Source organism: Drosophila rhopaloa, unplaced genomic scaffold (genome assembly GCF_018152115.1).
Source record: "Drosophila rhopaloa isolate 14029-0021.01 unplaced genomic scaffold, ASM1815211v1 contig_155, whole genome shotgun sequence".
In the NCBI taxonomy this organism is placed as follows: domain Eukaryota; kingdom Metazoa; phylum Arthropoda; class Insecta; order Diptera; family Drosophilidae; genus Drosophila; species Drosophila rhopaloa.
The window spans coordinates 524,911-549,580 of NW_025335034.1; the positions used below are offsets into that span (position 1 = coordinate 524,911).

The 24,670-nt window shown below is 42.4% G+C and overlaps 3 protein-coding genes and 4 non-coding genes across 7 annotated transcripts in view; 6 read left to right on the forward strand and 1 right to left on the reverse strand.

Moving 5' to 3' along the window:
• The first annotated feature begins 1,754 nt into the window (after positions 1–1,754).
• Positions 1,755–5,456, forward strand: LOC108052526 (zinc transporter ZIP1). The gene is made up of 2 exons (XM_017134930.2): positions 1,755–3,866; positions 5,100–5,456. Exons 1-2 carry the CDS (start codon positions 2,645–2,647, stop codon positions 5,351–5,353), a joined length of 1,476 nt encoding a protein of 491 aa, XP_016990419.2. The 5' UTR covers positions 1,755–2,644; the 3' UTR covers positions 5,354–5,456.
• Positions 5,457–8,924: 3,468 nt separating this feature from the next.
• Positions 8,925–24,670, reverse strand: part of LOC108052521 (extracellular sulfatase SULF-1 homolog) — a 34,193-nt gene continuing 18,447 nt past the window's right edge. Inside the window, exons 3-10 of the mRNA XM_017134924.2 lie at positions 12,697–13,583; positions 12,310–12,636; positions 11,589–12,255; positions 10,650–11,509; positions 10,277–10,587; positions 9,921–10,118; positions 9,754–9,856; positions 8,925–9,689 (exon numbers count right to left, since the gene is read on the reverse strand). Of these exons, the coding sequence (XP_016990413.2) occupies positions 9,578–9,689; positions 9,754–9,856; positions 9,921–10,118; positions 10,277–10,587; positions 10,650–11,509; positions 11,589–12,255; positions 12,310–12,636; positions 12,697–13,460 (3,342 nt within the window). The 5' untranslated portion in view covers positions 13,461–13,583 and the 3' untranslated portion in view covers positions 8,925–9,577. The remainder of the gene's footprint in view (positions 9,690–9,753; positions 9,857–9,920; positions 10,119–10,276; positions 10,588–10,649; positions 11,510–11,588; positions 12,256–12,309; positions 12,637–12,696; positions 13,584–24,670) is intronic.
• On the forward strand, positions 20,049–20,121 carry Trnaf-gaa. The gene has a single exon. It is a non-coding gene; the product is annotated as a tRNA-Phe (tRNA).
• Positions 20,494–20,566, forward strand: Trnav-aac. Its single transcript has one exon. It is a non-coding gene; the product is annotated as a tRNA-Val (tRNA).
• Trnaf-gaa lies at positions 20,662–20,734 on the forward strand. Its single transcript has one exon. It is a non-coding gene; the product is annotated as a tRNA-Phe (tRNA).
• On the forward strand, positions 22,315–22,387 carry Trnav-aac. The gene has a single exon. It is a non-coding gene; the product is annotated as a tRNA-Val (tRNA).
• LOC108052525 lies at positions 22,570–22,869 on the forward strand. The gene has a single exon (XM_017134929.2). It carries the CDS (start codon positions 22,631–22,633, stop codon positions 22,829–22,831), a length of 201 nt encoding a protein of 66 aa, XP_016990418.2. The 5' UTR covers positions 22,570–22,630; the 3' UTR covers positions 22,832–22,869.

Below are 24,670 nucleotides of genomic sequence, written 5' to 3' on the forward strand. Positions count from 1 at the left end.
CTAAGAAAGTTGCCTGCAGCTATTCTTCCCACTTCTCCCTTCCCAAACACACATCTCCGACTCTGAACGAATTTGTTTTCCTCTACACTCCTCCATGAAACGTGAAAAGTAATGCTAAAATGAATAAATCGTATGGAATATATATTTTAAACAAATTTTTTATACTTATTACAAATATACATATTACAAGAAAAAAAACAAAAATAGCATTAACTATACAAGAACAAGGCAAATTTATCGTGTTTTTTTGCAATCTTGCTAGCATATAAAACCAGGAAAAAAACCTTAAAAAACAGCAAATCAAATTTCAAATTTTACATGAATAACATTGCATATAAAATAACCCCAAATTTCCTGTATAGTTAAAAAACTCATTTGTATTATATATAAAATATTAAAGATACACAAACAAATTACGCTAAAATTGATATTTCTATGACGAAAAAGGAATCCGAAAACCAACAAAACCGCACTAGTTTATATAAAGTAAAATATAACAAATTATACATACATAATGTACTTTAAATGTTGATAAACAAAAACACAAAATAACCCATGCATTGATGATTTATATATTCAAGAAAGGAAATTTACATATTTGCGACACAAAAAGAGCAGAGCGGAGCAGATCGAAGATAACAAAAATAAAGCGTTTAATGGTTGGCAAGCAAGCAGTGCACGCAGGCCTTTTGCTATTTGCAGGTATAGCAGTTAACATTGTTAACTGCGGCAAAGCAGTTTTAAAACAAAAGTAAATCGAACAAATTTAATTCTAATAGATCGAAAGAATAACGCGTGTGAAGAAGTCCCAGAAATATTTTCCAACTGGTGTGTTGTAGGCATTATATCGGTTACAAGCGCGAAACAACAATAACAACAGAAATATTGTGTAAAAATGATTTATTATTAATGTATAAGAATAACAACAACAAAAAATGATAACATTAAACGATGTAAGCAAACCAAGGAGAAAAACAACAAAAGAACAAAAAAATATGAAAATAAAAAAAACAAGAAAAAATTGAAACCAAAATAAATGAGAAATTATTGAAAAAAAATGTGTTTTAACCATACATGGAACGCTACTTAGGCTAATTAATGGAAATATTTATTGTTAAATAAATTATGACAAATTAATAGGCTTTGCAGAAAAAACAAAAGAATTAGACCAATTACGGTGCGGTTGATTTTACTAATTGATAGATCATGTGTCTCTAACAGACGCCTCACGATCTGACCACGCTCCCATCTGAACTTACTTGCTCATTTCACAAGCACGAGTGAACTGCAGGCGCCTTGTTTCACGTCATTGGATTTGCACACTGTTTTGACGTAGGCAATGTTGCCGTTATAACAGTTATTTTACAGTTTCTACCTATTAGCAATAGAAAAAACCACGTCGAAATTCCAATCTATTACTCCACCCATTTCAACTAGGAACTCGGCGGTTTAGAAATTTATATCTCGAAAACGTTTGTAAAGCTTAGTGGTTTTGACTATCTATGCTTATATTTAGATAGACAATTACTGAAAATACCGTACGTATTTTCAGAAGTTAGTCGAATTAATTCTCCCTTGAACAGATTTATATTATAGCTCAAATTGGTATTCCCCAGCGAATTTTCTATTGAAAAGTGTAAACGGTTTAATATCTGGAAAACTTAATCGACTTTATTAATTCATTTAAGTTTAGTTCATATCTTTCTTTTATTTGTTATTCTATAATTTTGTTTAACAGGAAGTTGTGGCAACTCTGGATAAGGCTAATACCGAAAACCGTTAGTAATTTGTATTACTACTACTTAGTCGGGACGCAAACCACAGCTGTGAGAACAGAGAGCTTTTGCTTCCGGCCACAAATTGGAGGCAAAGTAAAAGTCGCGATCCCACATCTTGGCTAAGGTCAGGCGCCTTTTAATGCTGGCCAAAGTGAACGGATGCAATTACTCAATTGCTCTGGCCTTTGTGCATTGTATCAGTGCTGTGTATATGTATGAACGCCTTATGCTGGGCCCGAAGAAAATTAGCGCTATTGCCAAACGAACAGCGGTACACAGGTGAACGCTCGCGAGTGGGAGAGCGAGCTTTAGGAGCGGTTTCTTACCTGCTTAACCTGCTGCTCACGTCTGGTCTTCGTTAGTGGGAGCAGTGGAGCACTGGGAGCAGCGGCAAGAGCGTGAAGCCCGCGCAAGATATTCAAGCGAACTGCCAAGTCCCGACTCCGTCAGTCTGCGAGGCCGCCTCAAGCGTTCAACACCTGTGCGCAGTTAAAAAAATATAGAAACCCAACCCAACGCAACGCAAACCAATCCAATCCAAACCAACCAGTACTACCAATTAGCAGGCTCTTAACTCAACCGAAGTGAATGAAAAGTGGCTGAAAAAAGGGAAACTCAAGCGGTATGCAAGTGCAGAACCCAGCCCAACCAGATGAGCCCAACCCACAACCCAGCCGATTGAGATTCCAAACGCAACACATGCTGCTGGAACCGTTTTAGCCAAGAGAGTTGTTTTATTTTGGCCACAAGTGGGCAGAGAGGAGGCGAGCTGCCGAGTGTGGAGTGTGTAGCTGGTTCGAGAGATCACTGGAAAACCAAACAAACCGAAGCCAAATCGAAACAAAACAAAAACGCCAGCGAACAACATGAATCAAACGCAAGTGAATAATTTTCTAAAGTGCTTCCTGCAAATCGATGAGCCCGCCAGCCGCTGGGCATCACGTCAAGATGGGGAGGATCACGACGATCACGATCACGACCACGACCACGATGAGGAGGATGAAGATGTGAGTGGGGTGCTGGTGGCCAAGGTCACCGCCATGGTGGTGCTTTTCTGCGCCAGCACCATCTGCGGTTCTATTCCCTTCCTGCTGAACCGCTGCTACCGCTGGACGGAGAACCAGACGAATGCCCGATCCGCGATTGTTGTGAAGTGCCTGCTGTACTTTGGAGGCGGTGTCCTGCTAGCCACCACCTTCCTCCATCTGCTGCCCGAAGTGCAGGAGGTGGTCGAGGAGCTACAGGAGTGCGGCATAATCGGGGAGCTCACTTTTCCGCTGGCAGAGCTGCTCATGTGCTGTGGTTTCTTCCTCATGTACTTCATCGAGGAGGCCATGCACACGTATGTCCACCACCACCAGAAGGACGAGGCGGGTGCCGCCTTCGAGCGGGGTCACAGCATCCGGAATAGCCACCTGCTGAAACCCACCGAGGGCACCACACCCACTGCACCACCGGCGCCTTTGCAAGGGACCGCCGAACTCGGAACACTCTCGGTGCAGAATCTCCTGCAGAGCGATCTGGAGCAGCAGAAGTTCGCCTCCTCCAAGCCACAGCACCAGACGAATGGTCACGGTCACAGTCATGGTCACGGACATGGCCACAGCCACCTTCCAGTGATCGCGGATGACGCCTCCGCCGGCGACATGCTGGCATCCTCGCTGCGCGGACTCTTCATCGTGTCCGCCCTGTCGCTGCACGAGCTCTTCGAGGGCATGGCCATTGGCCTGGAGAGCTCCGCCAGTTCCGTGTGGTTCATGTTCGGCGCCGTGTCCGCCCACAAACTGGTTCTGGCCTTCTGCGTGGGCGTCGAGCTGATCGTGGCCCGCACCAGGATGACGCTGGCTATCGTCTATGTGCTGACCTTCGCCGTGGTCAGTCCGCTGGGCATCGGCATCGGAATCCTGATCAACCATGGCCAGGAGACGACCGGACCGAGTCTGGTGTCGGCCATTCTGCAGGGATTCGCCTGCGGCACGCTCATCTACGTGGTGTTCTTCGAGATCCTCTCGAAGAATCGCTCCGGTCTGCGCGCCTATTTGGCCCTCTTCGTTGGCTTCCTCGTCATGTTTGGCCTGCAGCAGTTGAGTGAGTATTCTTATTAACTTTAGATTGCTACCGAAATGCCACATACTGAAATCCGCCAGGGAAAATCTTTCATAATGATCGGTTTTTATTTGATTTTGTTTAGTAATTTTTAAACGAGAAAGACCAGAGCTTGTGAACATTCATGACAGAATAATTAAAATAAAAAAGCTGGGACCATAATGGTTGATAGAGTGCAAATGATAATTAATCATTTCTTGTAAGATTATCATATTATAATTCCGCACAGAAAGACTTTAAGTAATATTTTAAATCGAAAATGAATCACTAAAAAAAACCATTATTTTTTATCGTTATTTTTTATCCTTAAAAAAGAAAAAGGAACATTAATATTACCTTTTGGTCCCGGCGAAATACATTTAATTTTCTCTGTTCGCGGAAAATTTTACTTTTTTTCACCAGAATCACGTTCGTGTTTGTCTCTCAATATTAAAATTTACTTTCCTGGATAATTAGTGTCAAATTAACAGTAGGTATATGCAAATACTAGGCAAACTTCATTTACATGTATATACTTATTACATTTTCAGACCCTTTGAAATCAGACACTTTTGCCTGTTAGGTTAGTGCATTCACTGATAATTTGTTTAGGCTTAGGGATAATTAGTCGTCGGGCTGTCAGATGAGATTCTTTAACCGGAATCGATTCGGGTGAATTGGGAACAGGTTCTATATGACTGATCCGCTGGAAGCTGCGTGGTTGACCTTGTAAGAGACCTTGCTGCGGTTGATTTTGCATACCGACATATAAATCTGTTTGTCTGTGTACCTAGCAAACAGGTGAAATAAAAATCCCGTCCCTGCCATGAAGTCATCGCGAAAATCTGGGGCTTGTCCATTCGAAAAAGTACCGTAAAAACCACAAATTAATTTGGAGAGATGAGCAGGGGATTTATTTCAGAAAAGAAATGTTTACGCCACCAATATGTGATTAACCGAAAGTCGGATAAGTAAATATATGGGCAAGATAAGGACGGCCAAAACGCTCGTAAATCATGGCTTAGATCGGGGTGATTGAAATGCGTTCCAATGGTAACGACTTCTGCTTCTATTACGAAAAGAGTTTAGCAATCGGCGGGAAACCGTGTGTAAATAACAATGAGGAAATAGGGTCAACCAGATAAGGATTGGCTTACTTTTCAGTTTAGAGTGTTTTACCTCAGATTAACGCCAGTTAATTGTGTTACTAACTGTGTACCATTCTTTCGTTTGCAGCTTCCGGTGATGGACATGGACACAGCCACAGTCACAGCAGCTGCTCATCGTCCAGCCACACAGACGATCACCATGAGACTGAGACCAGGTCGGGCTCGGGCCACGCCCACGACCATGAGCACGACCACGATCACCCGCCACACCACAACCACGCCGAGGAGCTGGCCACGGTCCACAACTACGAGCAGCAGCTGCAGATCCTGCGGCAGGTGACCCAAAAACTGCTCGAAGCACACCCCAAGAAGGACGCCTAGATTGTAGACTGCCCAGCAGAACTTTGATCTAATTATTGTATATGTATTTATGTAGACATAAACTGTAAAAATAGTGAAAGTAAAACCAATTTATATTTAACAATTTTATTTTAATGTTTTGCCGTTTGTGGGTGTGTTTATTTTATGTAACATTTTTATGGTAAATCGTTTTCTGTATTGTTGTTCTTGCTCCAAAATATTTGCTGCTGTTAAGTGCTGTTTTTTATGTATTTGCTGGTGTCTTAATCTGAAATCTGATATGTGTTGTGATAGTCGAGTTTATAGTTTAGATCGTTGTCCCTACATTTATGCTTTCACATTTTTCATTTTCGACTCCATTGTTTTTGTCAGACATTTATATTTTGGACTTGTTTTTAATAAACATTGGTCGAAGGGTGTTGTTGGGCCTATGTCCTATTTTTATTATACCCTTGCAGAGGGTATTATAATTTTGGTCAAAAGTGTGCAACGCAGTGAAGGAGGCATCTCCGACCCTATAAAGTATATATATTCTTGATCAGGATCACCTCCTGAGTTGATATAGCCATGTCCGTCTGTCCGTCTGTCCGTCTGTCTGTCCGTCTGTCTGTCCGTCTGTCTGTCCGTCTGTCTGTTTCTACGCGAACTAGTCTCTCAGTTTTAAAGATATCGAGTTGAAACTTTGCACACAGCCTTCTTTCTTTTGCACGCAGTATATAAGTCGGAACGGCCGGGATCGGCCGACTATATCCTATAGCTGCCATATAACTGATTGATCGGAAATGCCATAACTTTGGTGTTTGTAAAGTTAGGAAGTTGGAATTTTCTATGGGTTTTATATTTGGCCAATGAATCCGACCTACCAAATTTCATAAGGATCGGCCGACTATATCCTATAGCCGCCATATAACTGATTGATCGGAAATGCCATAACATTGGTGTTTGTAAATTTAGAAAGTTGGGATTTTCTATGGGTTTTATTTTTGGCCAATTAATCCGACCTACCAAATTTCAAAAGGATCGGCCGACTATATCTTATAGCTGCCATATAACTGAACGATTGGAAATGTCATAACTTTGGTGTTCTTAAAGTTAGGAAGTTGGGACTTTTTATGAGTAATAAGAATGCATCATATGAATAATTTTGGAGAATATAATTTACAGAATATTCTGCAAGGGTATATCAACTTCGGCACCGCCCGAAGTTAGCTTTCCTTTCTTGTTTTTTCTTTATTGTAACATTTAGTTTTTAAGGCCTTTAGTAATCTTGGTACATATGTTACGGTCATGAATTGTGTAGATTCTGGACATTTTGTTCTTGTTCAATTTTTGGGTGTCTTTTTATTAATGTTTTTATTAAATGGTTTTGAAAGTCGTTGTCTTTTAAAATCAGTCTTATTTCTTCTTTGGTTTCTTTATTAAATATTTGGTCATAAACGGTTAATCATTCGTCCTGATGCTGTTGGTTTTTTGCCACTTTAGTTATAAATGTTTCCATGTCTATGAACCATTGAGTCCAAATATGACAACCTTCCAACGACCTCCTGTTCCAATTTTAACTATTATTCTGGCCACACTTTTTAAATCGTTAAAATTTTGTTAACGCGGCGTTTGACGATAGGGATACCAAAGAGGTGAAATCTATTGAAGTCAATCTATATTATTTGGAATTTACTCAAATTAATAAGTTAATTAATAAATTCTCTTATCTCAGAGCACACTAATAACATGTTAGAAAGTTCGATAATAATAAGTTACCTTTTAAATGTTTTTTTAATTAGGAAAATTGTAAAAATTGGGGTATATAAAAAGTATAAGTATATTAACCTTCATTAAAGCTTAAATCCAGTTTGTTCAGGTTTGACTGGACTTGTTTGTGGAAGTAGTACAACTATAAGAATAGTATAAATGAGATAAAAAGTTATAAAGAAATATAAAAAGATCTGTACTTATTTTTAATAAATCAAGATTTAAAAAAATTTTTACAAATTTAAAGGTTAAGAAATATGCACATGATTAGTAAAATTACTCCCCAAAACTTGATTATATTTATTCTGGATTGCCAGTTAGATTGGATGTCTCAGTAATTTAACTACGCTTCCAAGATCCAGAACAAGCTGTTTAAACGTGTTGCAAACATATTTCTGGCATTTCAAACTGGGTTGAATTCTGAAGTTTAATTGCTTTCACGAATTTTTTTAGAATACCCACCATAAAGCGGAATACGTGCCTGGGCATAAAGTTCCCCCATCAGATTGCAGGCAGGCCCCGTTTGAAGAGCAATATTGATTCTCGTCATTGTGAAATTTCAGCACGATATCTCAGCAGTAGTTTGCGAATCGTAAAGTGCGGTGGACTTATGAACGAGGCCTTGTTGCCAGGTCTGTGTTCATCATGTGATCGTCTGGTTTTGTCGCATAGCCACAATAAATACAATTTGCAGCTGATAACTTTGGTGCTTGCGTACATTTTTAACACGATATCTTCACAAAACGCGCAGACCGGTTTCGAGTTGGCCCCGCTGCTCTTTCCCACCGATCCACTATCTCTCTGTTTTGTGATAACTGAGATAACCGAATGCTCTCCGTTCGAGCCAAACTGGCAGCCAGCCCAACATCAGGCCCCCCACCGATCCCCAACGGCCGGATTGCAGCGGAAATTAGCGCGTCAAGTGTCAAGTGTGAATTTGCCAGGCGGTAAACATACCGGACAGCAGATGAAAACATCTCAGTGGCTTAATTAGCGCCATCGGGTGATCTTATTTTCATCTGCTGTCACCGATGCCGATCCCGATGATGCTGATGATACTGATACTGATAGACCCCGACCCCGAAAACCATGCCACCTGTCTGCTTCCAACGGATCTCCCCTTATCGGGCCACCATCCAATCCGTCGCTATCCGTCTCTATATGTTATCAAGACTATCTCAGGGGAGTGCACACACCTTAAATTGTTGCAGAGCGTGGGGCTAAAGGCTTAACAACAAACGGAACAGGTAATCTCTAATATGCTTGCCTGATAGGCAATATTATCACTTGAACCCAAGCTCTTGAACCAAATATACTAGAGGAACGTTCGCAGTAAATAATGTTAAACAGTGGTATGCGATAGCCAAAACAAAAGATGTATACATAAAATAAAAAAATAAAATGTTTTGATTGAGGTTCTGATAACCGGTAATGGGTAAACGTAATTTCCGAATTAGAAGGAGAATTAAAGACTTATGGTCTCATTTCTTATTAGTTGATGACTAGGGCTAACGAATGATTTTAAGCTATAAAGATTACGTTTTATAACCAGGTCGGAATGGCTTATTTTTGTTCTTAATTTCTGAAGATGTATGTCTATGGGTAAAAAATTACCTAGAACATTTTTATACTTTCTACAAATTAAAAAAGAATAACGGTTGTCTCAGCCCAAAAGTATGTGCCTTTAATTTTATAAAAAACAATTGAACGCACACTTCGGGAATATCCATAACATAAAATATGGAAATAAAATATGAATTCGTCGAGTTTACTAATCAATAAGAAATGTATATTCTGGCAGTCAGCTTTAACACATTTTTCCGAAAATGTAAAATAAAACTTCAATATTTGTGATAAAAGTTTATTATTTGCAGCTTTTTTGATGCTTTTTTCAAATAATTGAATTTATATATTAATTTGTAGTTAATTTTATGACATTAATAACGTGGCAGATACAATATTTTTGTTCGTTTTCAAGCGGGGCTGCTACATAACGTCTTTGGGAATTCGGGTGGGGTTCTTAACAATTATAACGTATCTAGTTCGGCATAAATACGGTTTTAGTTATCTAATACACATTAACACTGATCCTTTAGCATTGGCCAATAAATACAACTTCATCTGGATTCTAGAATTAATTGAATTCTTTGCTATGTATGCTCAACTAATTTAACTTTTAACCAATTTGCTAAATAATTTATTTAGTTTACGTAGAATTTCGGTACTAAATTTATGTACAAATTAGGTGGCCTATGAGCTGATTCAAACGTCCAGCTCTAACTATATAAATATTGCAAGCCAAATGCAGCAGGGACTGGACTACACACAGTTCGGTTAAACAAAACTAACGTAAGTAGATATATTAAAACACAGTCTTATTTATGTATAAAGAAATCAAATGGGTAGAATCAAATAACAGGAGCAGGCAGGCAGGCAAGCAAGGTACGAAAGGTACGCATAGGATATGTGTGGTGTTCACTCGATCCAGCTTTATCATTAGGCCTCTGCTGGGGTCACAGAATGTGTGGGCAAGAATCTCGGGGACTGCTGGAGGGGCTGCTGCTTCCAGGGACGCCGCTTCAGTTGCGTCTGTTGCGAACCAGTCAATCTGGAAGTAGTTAGGAGAGGGAGTTAGACCCTTGGTTCCACTAGCTCTGACCGACTTCACTTACCGGTTGTATTTGGATAGCTTACGCCGCTTCATCGGCGGCACTCCGTCCACGTCCAGGCGTGGGCCTACGAAGCCAAAGTTGCCCACTGTTCCCGCGAGGGGAGCTGAAACAAGGGAGGAACAGGAAATAACTAATGCTAAGTAAACTCTTCATGCTGAGAGCCTTACAGTGCTTTCGTTTGTTGTTTCGGTGCACTTGATTGATGGGCAGTTGTGCAGCACTGGATCCGCTCTCCAGGTGGGACTGGTGTCGGCGGATGCTGCAGTTGCGTCCTCGACAACCCTTCAACTGAGCCAGAGCATCGTGCATGTGAGATCTCTCTCCAGGCGTTAGACTTGCTGCGCGATTTGTAGTTTCGAAGCGGTCTACACAAGAAATATAATAATACAATATTATTTTGATCTAAATTTAAAAATTGTATTTTATATTATTTTTAACTTAAAGTGTTCTTTGTAAATTGTCCTTGCACACATTTTACCATAATATGTTTTTTTCAAGTATATTTTTTAGTTGGGGATCTTACCAATGGTCAGGTTGTAGAAGGTTATGAGGCCAGTGGTAAACTCGCAGTACAGAAAGTCGTGAGTGGCGTTGATAGTCCTTAGGCAGGAGTAGGTATTATTGTTGGCATTCATGCAGAAGCAAAAAGGACTGTCGTTCCAGAGGGGAGCAGTGCGCCAGTGCTGGTTGTCGTGCGAGAAGCAGTTCATCTTCTCGGACAGGCACTCCTTCTCCAGGCGGGCTTTCTTGATGCGCTTACGTTCCTTCTTGCGCTGTCGCTCCTCTTTCAGTTTTCTGCGCGCCTCGCGGGCCATTTCCTTAGAGTCAGCGTGGCTGGATACGAGGTTAGACGTTAGATATTGTTTAATTATACAATTTAAACGGATTTTTCTTACCTCTCGCCCACGTCAGGTTCGCAGTAGCACTCGGCTCGCGGGGCAAAGCGATGCGTCTGCGACTGTTCCATGGGATCAAATACGTTGGCATTCCCATACCCTCCGAAAACCTCCTTCTGGCCGACGACGCTTGTCCTTGGCGTGCTGCTTATGTCGGTGAAGTAGCTCATGTTAAACTCCGGACCGACTCCACTTTCCAGAGTGGGGTCATTGCGCCTGCGATTTTCGATTCTTCGACTAGCGGCCAACGCCTGCTTGTTGCTCTCCCTCAGTTGCTTCTTCATCTCCTTCAGCTTGGCAATCTTGTCCTTCAGAAGCTTGATCAGCATATCGATTTGGTTTCGGGAGGTGCGCCACGACTTCTCGTCGTCGTAGATCACATTGGAGCAGTTCACCTTTCCTGTGGCCGCATCCACAAAACAGCGATGACCGCCTGTCTTCGGATTCTTTTCGCCTCCCTCAAAGGAATTAATGGTGGAGTTGGAGCCTTGCAGCTCGTGCTCGTTAAACTTATGCTCCAGGGTCTCCAGTGTGGTCTGTATCTGCTGGATGACCTGTGCAATCGTCTCGTTGCTACTTCCACTCAAATCTCGCTTGCTGCGATGCGTGCGTTCAGCTAGTTGATCCACTACCAGGTGGAGACCCAGCAGCTCTTCCATTTCGGGGGTTATTTCTGTGTGATACACCTCCCGCTTGTTTCGCCGCCGGCCTTGACCATTATGAGTCCGCTTGCTTACGCGGTGCAATCCGGCGGATGGGGCACGGATCTTGGTGTAGACCACTCCATCGGGGGTGAAGCAGGCGCAGTTGCGTTGGTATTGCTTTCGGGGCATCGTAGCCAACTGGTGCTCTAGTTGAAGCTGGAATTAATTCGAATAATTAATTGAATTCCAGCTAAACAATATATTAACATGAGAACCTCACAAGGTAGGTACTTACATGGAACTTGCACTTGTGCTTGCGCCAACGGCCCTCCTCGTTCACGCACTTCCACTTCTGTCCGGGCAGGCAGTTTTTAAGAAGAGCCGGATCGGAGCACTCCGAATTGAGGCGCATCATCTTGGTTATGTATGGTGCCAGGGGAAGGTCGTTGTTGTGGTGGAACTCCTGGTCAATCGGCTCCTCGTCGCCCTCCTCAACGGCAGCATCTTCGAGATCGTCCTCTTCAAGAGCAGCTGCCGAACTATCCATGGCACCGTCACCCTCTGCATCATCCTCTTCGTTGTCTGTTTCTATGTCTTCATCCGCATCCTCTTGCTGCTGGGTGGTTGAGCTCATCAGATTGGCGGCGGTGATGCTGCTGGAAATGGTGGTGGTACTCTCCCCTCCACCGCCTAGAAAATCTTCAAGCAGCGAACTGTTTACCAGCTTCATGTTTCGCCGCTCGGCTTGAAGACGGGCCCGTGACTCTGCTATCTGCTCAGCCGTCTCCCTGCGGCCGGAACTTTCGATGAGAAAGCTATCCGGCCAGTTGTCCCGCACAGCGCGGTTCCTGCTCAACAGCAGGGGCAGTATGCTGCGCCCGTCCATGTGCTGCGGCGTTGGCACGCCACCCATGTCCAGGAAAGTAGGTGCCAGGTCCACATTCAGGACGATCTCATTGACCCTGTGGTGAAAAATATCATAAGTTCAAAGAGCACTTTACACTCAAATTACTTACACCTTGGAGGCCTGAATACCTGGACCGCGGATGAGGAACGGCACTCGCACATCGAACTCAAAGGGAAAGCTCTTTCCCTTGATTAGGCCAAACTGGCCCAAATGATAGCCGTGGTCCGAGGTATACACAATGTACGTGTTGTCCAGCTCGCCCAGTTCCTTTAGCTCGTTGTAGACCCGCTCCACGGCCACGTCGACACTTTGGAGGGTCTGCAGGCGCTTCGTCATCAGCAGATTGGTGAACCGCTTGTGCACGGGCTGCATGGGGTCTGTGACCCTCAGGATCCACTGTTTGTCCGGATTCGGGGCATGATCGTACGATGGAGTGCTGAGTGATAAGCATGGCATTATAAGGTGGTGTTAAAATATATGCAGCGTATATACTTACTGGTGAGTGGTCACATTGAAGAACAGATGACTATACTGCGGCGCTGAATCCTCCGGACCGTGCGGTGCCGGGAAACTCATGGTAAGCAGGACTGGCTTTCGCTGGTTCTGCTGCTTCGAGGACCGCAGGAAGGCGATCGAGTCGTTGGCTATCAGATCTGGATAGTAGTCCTTGGCGTAGTCGAAACCGTGCTTTATCTTCTGCCCGTTCAGGTTGATGCTGTAATTGTAGTACTTGGAGTTCATAATCAGCCCGCCCCACTCCCGCCAGCCAGGTGGGATGTAGGAGCCGTTGTACTTGTTCAGATACTTTCCAAAGTACCCAGTGCGGTAGCCGGCATTCGAGAGATACGTGGCATAGGATCGCGTCTCGTGAGTGGCCTGCCACTGGGGACTGGAGCAGTTGTCGTTGTTGGTGAACACCATGTGGTTGTGCACATACATCCCGGTGAGCAGCGAGGACCTCGCCGGACAGCACATGGGCGTGGTGGTGTAGGCGTGACGGAATTCGGCCCCACCATCTTTAAGGAGACGCAGAGTGCGTGGCATGAAGTTCAGCGATCCCAACTCCACGTCCTGGTCATCGGTCAGGATGAGGATTATGTTCGGTCGTCGTTCGCGGGCCGAGTTGGAATCCCGCGAGAATCTCTTCGCCGAGTGGCTGCGCTTGTGGGAGTGCGATCCTTGCTCCTTGCTGAGCACATGGAGCACAAACAGGAGGAGTATCAGGCCGGCAATGGCCAGGCGTAAGCTGGAGAGCTGCATCGTCGTTTTGGGTGAAGGGGAGACCGCAGCAGTGCTTCAAAACCCAGACGCTGATTCGGCGCCTCAGAAGCTGCGCTCAAAACACCAGCAAATCGCCCAGAAACTGCGTCATGGCTTTGTGACCTGCAAAGAAGATGATTAAGCGTTTAACCTCTTTATAGCTTTATGGGTGGAGTATTTGCTTAGCCACAGAGTGGAAATAATTTAGCTTGGCTCAGTGTTCTTCTCCTCGTTTCATGCCAACTCAACCGTCTTTTTGGGCCTGATTTCGGCTGCCTGTTTTGCAGCTGCCTGCGCTTTGCAGCTGCTTTGCCTGCCTCGAAATTTCATGCACCAGTTGACCTCGACGGTGCCTCGACTCGAGTGCCCTTGCCACCAAATATTTGCCAAGATTGTTTGGCCAAGAGCGGCGAAGAAGCGACAAATCAGAGCGATGCACATTTTGTCCACTTATCAGCAAATGTCGGCTACTGTCAGCCCGTTTTTACCACCCACCGACCGCCTGGTTTCCGGTGAAGTGTATTTGCGTCCTTGCTGAAATTTATGTGCCACTTGCCGTTAAGTGAAAACTGCATTCGCAGTGCATTTTCCCTTATCCTCTGCCAAATCCACGTAAATTTCCTTGTGCGGTTTATGCCCGTTTGGCATTGAGCTGTCAGCCCTACCCAAACCAAGCTACCACCCACTCAACCTGCACATCCCAAGGAAGGAATTGGGGGGCATTAAAGAGGTTTACTGGGGCCTTTTAAGTGTGATTTATATGGTCGCAGTGCCACTGTTTGTTGCATTGTAATTGCCACCCAGGTAACTTGGCCACTTCTTCAAGAGTCGAACACCGTGGAAGCTCCAGTAAGTGAAGACCTTCTGCATTCGGCAGGGCACTTAACGCTTTGACTCGACCTTGATGTGTGCTAAGCGATTCGACAACAAAAGAAGTGTGATCGCTCTTCGAGCGCATCTCAGCTTACGAGGTTGAACTTTAAAATGTATTGTGGGCTCTCTGGAAATGGTTAAAGTAAGTGCTCTCTGCGCTTCTTAAGCATTAAAGTGCATTACTGCTCTTCTCTAAATAACTTCAATACATTTAAATAATTCACTAAGTTTATATGGCTTTTTATCCAAACTCTGCTCTTAAATCCCAAGCTGCCCTGCCCAGTCTGCAATTTCCCAATACAAACCCAGTCACAGTTCAACTGTTGCATAACCGCAATAACTTCCTGCAAAAAGTTTTGGGAGTGGAGTTTGAATTTGACATGCCCAGACAAAAACTGTAGTTAAATATGCAACACAAATAATGGCAAAAATAAAAAAACTGGCAGCAACGAGACGATTCAGGTTGCAGCAGAAATAGCTGATAGATGGAGATGCCCAACATCCGGCGGTGGATGCAAGATGAATTGGTATATGGATGCTGGGTGGATGGATGGATGGCTAGGAGCCAACTCAATGAGCCACTTGAACGCGGCACAATAGAGAAAGCCTCCCACTCTTGCGCCTTGCAATCGCAAATGCAATATTTTGCCAGGCATTTTTATTTATTTATGCTCAATTATGCTACGTTCTTCCCTCTCCAATCGCAATCGAAATGTAGCAGAATTGCCGTAGCAATTGAGCAGAATAAAAAGAAGGAAAGCCAACTGAAGTGCATCCATTGTGAAAGCAGCTGGAAACCCTCAGCCACTTGACTGACGAAACTTCCTTGTTTCTCTCCAAGGCTGTTTTCGGATGGTTTGATGGCTGGACCAACTGCAGCCCCAAGACCAAACCGAGAGCCCGACTGGGAACAAGTTTGGGCCAGGCATGACCCAACAGCCCCGGCCCTATAAAAGGAAACATGTTTCTTGGCGAACAGACCCGACCAAAAAGCCCGATTCTGGCTCTTTTTGTGCGGCATCTTCCTGTCGCCTTCTGACAGACGTCACGCATGCTCAGATGGCATCGGGGTTTGGAGTAGGAGGCAGGGGCAGCGGCAGGGGCAGGGAGCGGGCGGCCAGCCGGCCTGGACCACAGTGAACGTGTTCCCAACTTGGCAACACCAGCAAACTTGTCTCACCAAACTCAGCCGAAGGAGCCAAGAGATTGGCGGCTTGCAGGGAGGATGAAAGCCAACACGATTTCCTGATTCATTCATGAATTTCATGACTTTGGTTTTGTGTCCTTCTGCTTTGCCCCCCGATTCCTCAGACTCTGCCACTTCATCAACTCTCCCTGCCTCGATGCCCGGCATCTTGAGACTAAAATCGTGCCTGTTGCTAGGTGATCATAAAATTTTATTACCCACATTTTACATTTTTCCTCAAAGGTTACATAGTTTTCGCTTTTCAGTTTTTTAAAGTCTGTTCTTAACTTTTAAAATATATTTATGTCGTCTGTGATGGTGAGTTATAAGTTATAACTAAGAACAGAACACATGGCAAACAAAATTAAAACTAATTTAATTGTTTACTTATGATAAGATAACATAACTCGTATAGATTAAAAAATAAGGATTTTGTGGTTTATAAAAAAAGTCGAAATTAGCGGATAAATAGTCGTATGTTTTTTTTGTTGATTACCTAATGGTGATGAAATGTTGTAAATTGACACCCAATTTGCATTTATACTACGCCAGATTTTTAAAGTTGTGACTCGGCAAGTCGAGTGCAATAAAATTAATTAATTCTCAAGTCTCGCTAAGACGTGACAATCCAATTGCATATCAAATGGTGTGATGTTTCTTATCCAGCGAACAAAATGATTACACAGCAGATACAGAAGTTGAACAGGAAAACCAGACTGAGCAGAAAAGGGAAAGCCGGCAGATATCTTTCCAGATAGGACGGGGAAGCATTCAATTAAGTGTATATATATATCTGAGTTAGCTAGGAGTCGAAGTCCAGTCGAGAGTGCGGATACAGTAGATGCAGGCTCCCGAGTCTTATGAATATGCAAAGACAGTGATGTTGACTAATCTGACGGCCAGGCACAAATTATAAATTCCGCGTTATCAGTGCTGGATCGCATGGCGTTGCCGAGTTCCTGACAGTTCTGCTGCGGATCGGACTCATTAGCCGCCATGTCAACGACTCAAGTGGGCCAAAGTCGGGGAGCAGGGAGTCCGAAGCGTGGAGCGTGGAGTCCGGAGACCCGGGTCTGCAAATGTGGAGCACCGGCTGCGTAGGCTGAGAGCCCCTGCCAAGTCCAACTTTGCGCTTAATTATGCAATTAACAAGGCAGCCAGGCGACTAGGGATTGGGTCTGACATGTGACCAGTTGATGCCTTCGCCGAGTCAATTTAACGCTTAACTAACTATTTAAAAGCTAACCCATGCTCGGCTGTGGCGAATGCAGCTCCAACTCCCACTCGCATCCGAGTATCAGAGTATCAGAGTGCAGCGTCTTCGTTACTTGCGGTTGGCGGCTTTTCCAGTTCGATTTATGCATATTTAATGGGACCCCAAAAGCTAAACCGAAACACGCCCACACTCTATTTTCGGAACCAAGTTGGCTAAAGAACATGTGGCAAGTGTCACTTGGGGGGCGTGGCAGGGGTCGACCTGTGGTAAGCCAATTTGCGTTTGGCTCACTCAACTCAGAAAACCCAAACATGTTGTGACAGTTTTGTAATGGACTTGAAATATTTAAGCTTACTTCAGCCTGACACTTTAGAGTGTTTTGGGGGCATTTATAAAACATGCATTAAGAGGAATCAACTGGAAAAGTCGAGGAGTTTATTATTCCAAATGGATGAAGTGCTGCTTTCCGCCCTGATCACTCAGCATTTTAATTTCCTCCTCGGTCAGAGAATTATGAAATAATACATTAAAATAACACTGTCTCGAATGAATACAAAACTCGAGGAAGACGAGACAATGTGCGAAAAAAGAGCACAATGTGAGAGACTTTGAGGCACGTTCCGAAGTCGGTCAGACGACAAGTGTTAGACGAGGAAGCCGAAAAAATAAACAGAATATGCGAAAGATCCCAGCGGATCGGAGTGGGTTGTGAACGATTTGTTAATGGGAATAAAAAACCGTCGTGAGTGAGTGTTTGTAGCGGAACATATTTAAATTGTGTTCCGCCATCACAATAATAAAATTCAATGGCAACAAATTGTATGCGAAATGGCTGCAAATAAATCTTTCTGTTTTTAGCGTGTCTGCTGTCATTTTGTCAGAATTATAACAGGGAGAGCGACCAGCCAAGTGTCGAGATTCACGTGGTTCACTGCCAAGAGGGCAATGGCCTGGGAGGGGCTCCGTTTTAAAGGTTTCAATTGACTCGATCGCCGCGCCGCATTACCAAATGAATATTTATTCCTTTTTAATAAAGTAGCAGCCAAATTTGTATTTTATGCAAGCATATGTCCGCGGTTATTTTGTAATGGAATCTCTTGCAATTTGTTTTACACACTTCTCAGTAATTTATTTTGCAGCTGCTGGCAAAAACTCATAAAAACCAGAATTTATGCAATTAACTCAATTACAAGTTATGGTCAGAAGGCCTGAACCACTCGGCTTCAGCAATTCCAAATTGCTTGCAAAGGTTAAAACTTAAAAGCAATTGAACAAACCAAGTTATATCTAGCATTATTAGGAACATTGCTGGTAGAAAAAATATCCTACAATTGGTCTATTAAAGCTGTCACACAACGTCCTGCCCCATCATAAATAATTTTGAAGGTGCACCGGACTAAAGCAACTCCTGTTGTTGTGGCATAAACAAATCAAATCAAATTGTGACCCACTTAGCCATTTTCCACTGCAACACACACTGCCGGCAAAAAGTCAGCTAACGGCAGCAAAAAGTGTCCTCCACTTCACCCTACCGAATTGGTCTCGGTCTGTGGTAGTTTTTTAGGGCTCTGCGAAAGAAAATTGTTGCCTGACATTTGCATATAACAGATACCCTTGCGGGTGGCCTGAACGCAGAAGTACTCTGTTTTCCCCAATGTGCTTTAATTTTCTTGGAAATCGATTTTAGCTACTTTGCCCAAGACAATTATACATAATTTGCCTTTCTTATCGCGAAAGTTTATTATCAGTTCATAGACCCACACATACCGAATTTCCCCAAAAACTATTCCCCGCCCCTCTTTAGAATTTGTGCAAATTAAACAAACAATAAAAGCTTCGCCCCTCCCGCTCACAATTGTTTTAATCTTCCCAGATATCATTGCCGTCAAGGTCTGGCCCCAAACCGAGTCGCACCGAAAATAGAAATTCTAGCGAAAATGTTAAACATTCTCTTGACATATCAGAAGAATGCTGTCTTGTCGTCACCGCTGCTCGGGATTCAATCCGCAAATAGTTGCTGCAGAAAGGCCTCCAGGCCACCAGCCAATTCGGAGCTGATGACACACAAACGGCGAATAATTAAAATAATAATACTGCGGGGAAGGAAAAAGCCGCTCACCTTGGACCAAATGGACAGTGGTCAAAAACACTCAAAATATGAGGGCTGTGGGCAGGCGATAAATCATAACCGACAACTGGGCGGGTCGAGGGCGTGGGGCAAGGCTCTGGTCTGGCTCGGATTCGCTTTCAGAGAATCGTCTTTCAAGAATGTGAATCATAAAAAAAAGCAGGATAGAAGCGAGCGATGATGAAGACGACGGCTGACTCAGTGGACTTCAACTGGGGCTCAGCTTTCAGCGCCGGGCGTCAAACGGAAGCCGCATTAGTTGCACACTCTCGAAGGCTCAAGCTGGAAGGTGCTCCACCTTATATATGTAGATATATATGTATATATATACATTGGATCAGGTTGTATGCTTGCGGAGACACGAGTCCGCTGAGAACGGATTTCGATTTCGACGGAATTAATCAGGTTGCAGACAAAGAAAGAGGACGAGGAATGCATCAGGGGTTGTTTGATTGAAGAAATTATTTCTGTTCACACTGCGATCATTTCTAATCAAACACCAGAGAACATTCCTTCTCCGAAAATTCACACTCCAAGTAATAATAATTAAATTTAAAATACTTTTCTCGCAAATTTTGTTTCTGTTTACAAGAACAAATTATATATGTACATACATGCCTGCTGGAAAGCTTTGTTAGTTTATTGCTTTCTCACAGAATTCCTTTAAATTCGAAATATAAATTCTGAAAGTTTGCCAAAATTCATCAACGAAAATTAATGTAACCTTGCCATATGTCATGTACGCCTCGTTGCCATCGCTGCAGTATTAAAATGTGATATTATACTCTTTTTGATATACCCGAACGTTATAAAATTTGAAATTCGGAAAGATGTTAGGGTAATAATTACACGGCTGTGCATACCAACAAAATTGTTGTTTTTCATCTCACCTATAAAAAGATATTTCCGCCAGTGAAAACTAGCAGCTGCAACAAGTCTTTGTGAAATTGATGTTGACTTATAAGACACGCAAGTGTCAACAAACATTTTTGCAACTGTCAGAAATTGTGAAAGGCGAAAAGTGCAAAGTAAAATTTACAGATTGGTTTTTGTGTCTTTCTAAATGCGCTTTGGAAATAGAGGACACATTACTAAGTAGCTAAATGCGGTTACGCTCTAAGCAAGGAGATTTATATATAGACGCCAGATACTCGTAATCACTAGTAAGACGCCATGGAATCAACAGCCGAAATAGCTCAGTTGGGAGAGCGTTAGACTGAAGATCTAAAGGTCCCCGGTTCAATCCCGGGTTTCGGCAATATCATCATTTTTTGCGATATTTTATTTGTAAATACTACAGATGTACACTAACCAAACAACATATGTTGTATTGTTAGTGATAAGTATTATAAATATTCATAGAATTAAACGCTATTAGCTTACACAATGAAATGTTGTTTATCAAAATATTTAAATCATTTTAAATGTATTATTATAATTTTTAAATGTAATTGAATTAAATTAATAATTACAACTTCTGACACGAAATTCCATAGTTCAAACACCCTCTACTCGATATCTCTTTTTGTTAAATACAAAGGTTTGGCAGCCGTTATCCTTTTTAAAGAAAATCTAAACAGTTTTCCTATTAACTTTGAAATTTGGAAACTTTGGAGCCACCCCACCATGTGTTTCCGTGGTGTAGTGGTTATCACATCCGCCTAACACGCGGAAGGCCCCCGGTTCAATCCCGGGCGGAAACAAGAATAGGAAATATTATTTTTTTGAAAATATTATTTTTTTATTTTTATTCACCCCATGCATTTTATGAAAGTCATCAAAGTGCGCTTTATCAAAAGCCGAAATAGCTCAGTTGGGAGAGCGTTAGACTGAAGATCTAAAGGTCCCCGGTTCAATCCCGGGTTTCGGCAAAATCACTTTTTTGCAGCACTATATTTATAACGAGGACGGAAGCTAACTTCGGCAAGCCGAAGTTTTAATACCCTTGCAGACTTTGACGAAATTGCTAAAAGTGAAAAAGTAGCGAAAGGAATAAGGTATACATAAGTAAACTAGATTTGCATCGTTTCAAGTCAATTGCTTTTATACTGCAAAAATGTCATATACAAAAGGGATACTTTCGCAGAATTTAACAATTTTTCCTATCTCCTTTAAGATATAGACTTCCGAGCGGCAAGCGCTTTTACCCTAATCAAGATATGCGTAAATAAATAAGAATTGGAAAATGTTATGTTAGTAGCTTACACACTGCGCGAAATATTCTGATAATCATCAAATTTGGACCGATTTCACCCTATTGTTCCTATGGGAGCTATAGGATATAGACGTCCGATCGGCAAGCGCTTTTACCCTGATCAAGGTATGCGTAAATAAATAAGACTTGGAAAAATGTATGTCAATAGCTTATACACTGCGCGAAATATTCTAAAAAACATGAAATTTTGACCGATTTCACCGTATTGTTCCTATGGGAGCTATAGGATATAGACGTCCGATCAGCACGCGCTTTTACCTTGATGAAGGAATGCATAAAAAAATACGATTTGAAAAAATGTACAGCAATAGCTTTTACACATCGCGAAATATTCTGAAAAACATCAAATTTGGACCGATTTTACCCTATTGTTCCTATGGGAGCTATAGGATATAGACGTCCGATCGTCACGCGCTTTTACCCTGATCAAGGTACGCATAAAAAAATAAGATTTGGAAAGATTTATGTCAATAGCTTTTACACTGCGCGAAATATCCTAAAAATCATTAAATTTTAACCGATTTTACCCTATTGTTCCTATGGGAGCTATAGGGTATAGACGTCCGATCGCCACGCGCTTTTACCCTGATTAAGGTATGCATAAAAAAATACGATTTGTAAAGATTAATGTCAATAGCTTTTACACTGCGCGAAATATCATAAATTCTTGCAAGATATATCCAATTGTTCCTATGGGAGCTATAGGATATAGACGTCCGATCGGGGCGATTTTCAAACTTGATCTGCGTACACATGTTTTAGGACGATTGTGAAAGTTTCAGATCGCTAGCTTTTAAACTGAGCTCGCAAACGGTATTGAAACAGACGGACAGACGGACAGACGGACAGACGGACAGACGGACATGGCTATATCGACTCCCCTATTGATCCTGATCAAGAATATATATACTTTATGGGGTCGGAAACGTCTCCTTCACTGCGTTACAAACTTCTGACCAAAATTATAATACCCTCTGCAAGGGTATAAAAAGAAGAATTTATATTACATTTTGACTAAACCAAATTGTTCTTGGGAAAGCTTAACTTCATAATTTAAATAAACATAAGCGAAGTAAATTAGTGGTTACATTAAAACTTCCAAATTTATTTCTGATAAATACAAAATTAATTTTATTTTTAAAAATGATAGCTATGTTTGACTTCCATTTGTTATCCTTTTTTTTAATCTTTCAAAAACTTAAAAAAATAGAAAGCGTTTAAACCACCCCAACACGTGTTTCCGTGGTGTAGTGGTTATCACATCCGCCTAACACGCGGAAGGCCCCCGGTTCAATCCCGGGCGGAAACATAAAATTAATTGTTACTTTTTTGTATATTTAATATTCTTATTGTATAAAAGATATAAAATCGGTCTTGACGAATACTTAAAATATCTCAACTGTAATTAATGACATTTCTGTTAATTTTGAATAATTTGAGGATAAAGAATTTGTGGTAACAAGAAAATACAAAAAAAAAACTGAGTTTAGTGTCACTTTTTCGTCCTCTTTCGTGTTCCCAAAATTAAATTAAAAATCCGAAGATCAGTAAAATGCCTACATCCTCGACCTGGCCGCGGACCTACCTCAACTGGAAGCGGGTGCTGTTCCTCTCGCTAAAGTGCGTCTACTTCATGCTGGTGGTGAAGTTCAGCCAGAAGAGCCTGGAGATGTCCGTCAAGAGCCGCCTGGCCCAGAGGCAGAGGCAAAGACTGCTTGAGGGACCGCAGAGCGGAGGAGAAGCACTCACTTGATGGTCACATGACGATTCCTATTTGTCCCATTTGGAAAAGCGGAGAAGCCGATGAATAAACGACAGTTGGAAAATGTCTGTGCGCTGTCTTAATACGTTTTTATTAGCCAAGAGATTCGCGTCGGGCTGACGGCCAGAGTAATTAGACTCCATTAGTGGGCTGGCAGACGTCGCCGCGTTTCTCCCGAAGGCAGTACTACAGAAATTTATGCAAAGTGCTCACGAGCCATGTGCCACTCCAGATCTATCTCCATCTACAGCCATGCCCATATCCGTAGCCACATGTTGGCGCTCATAATTTGTACGCCATTAGACAACTTTGTGCATAAACTCATTAAAATGTACTTGAATCCCTCGAAACGAAATGGAGATGGCACTGCTGATGTGGCTGAATCTGGAGCTGCGATGGCGTCGCGTTTGGCTAATTTGTCGAGCAGCGTCAAATGACAAGGAACAAGTAACAGTCTGCCTCCCCAGTTCCCACCACTCCACTTCCCCTCCAGATCCCATGGACATGTGGCGCAATTTGACAGTTTGAGGCGCAACAAGATAGATTGGCTCGCAAAGATGCTGGGCTGGCCGGATTGAAGTGGAGTGTGGATGGTGTGGATGGAAATGGCAATGTCAGTGCAGACATTACGCAATTCGAGACAAGTCAAGCAAACACTCGAGTGTGGTTCGCCTCTGGGATGATTATGATTATGAGCTCGATGAGTTTGTCGCTGTCTTGCTCTCTTGAATTTTCCTGCCAAACATAATGAAGACGCTAGACAGACGCTGGGGAGTCGTCACGCATTACTTGGCTGCGTCCACCCAGACAATAGATACATAGTTTGGAAAGTGTCTAAGCAGGGTCTTAATTTAAGACCTTGTACAACTACCACTACTACCTTACCTTATTAGTACTTCAGAAAGAAACAATACTTAAGTTATCTTTAGCAGTTAAAAAACATCGTATAACACCAAAAAAAATTCGAGAAATGAAGACATTGTACTTGCATTTATACTCCCTATTCTTAATCCAAATAGTGTTAAGAAAGTTTGAATTGTAAATGTAAGTTCAAAATGTAGTCTATTACTTTTTTTGTGAAAATTCGATTTAAGGCTTTAACGAAAAAACAACACGTTTTAAACTAAAAAACAAGAGAGAACGCTATAGTCGGGTGCCCCGACTATCAGATACCCGTTACTCAGGTAAAGGGAGTGCGAGGGAGATGGAGATAGAAACTTTGATCACGTATAACTTTTTAACGAATGGTCCGATTTGAAAAATTTCTTCTACATTTCGATAGGTATTGATAAACACAATAAAACTGCATTTTTACTTTTCCGAAATATTTAAATTTTTAAAATCGTATATAAGCGATTGTGGGCGTTAAAGGGGGCGTGGCACCTTTTTGAAACAAACTTGCGCTGCGTAGGAACTCCTAAAATCTACATGCAAAATGCCAATCTTCTAGCTTTTATAGTTTCCGAGATCTCAGCGTTCATACGGACAGACAGACAGACAGACAGACAGACGGACAGACAGACGGACAGACGGACATGGCTAGATCGACTCGGCTAGTGATCCTGAACAAGAATATATATACTTTATAGGGTCGGAAACGCTTCCTTCTAGCTGTTACATACTTTTGCACGAATACAATATACCCTTTTACTCTACGAGTAACGGGTATAACAAGAAAGGAAAGCTAACTTCGGGCGGAGCCGAAGTTGATATACCCTTGCAGAATATTCTGTAAATTATATTCTCCAAAATTATTTATATGATGCATTCTTAATACTCATAAAAAATCCCAACTTCCTTTAAAAACACCAAAGTTATGTCATTTCCAAT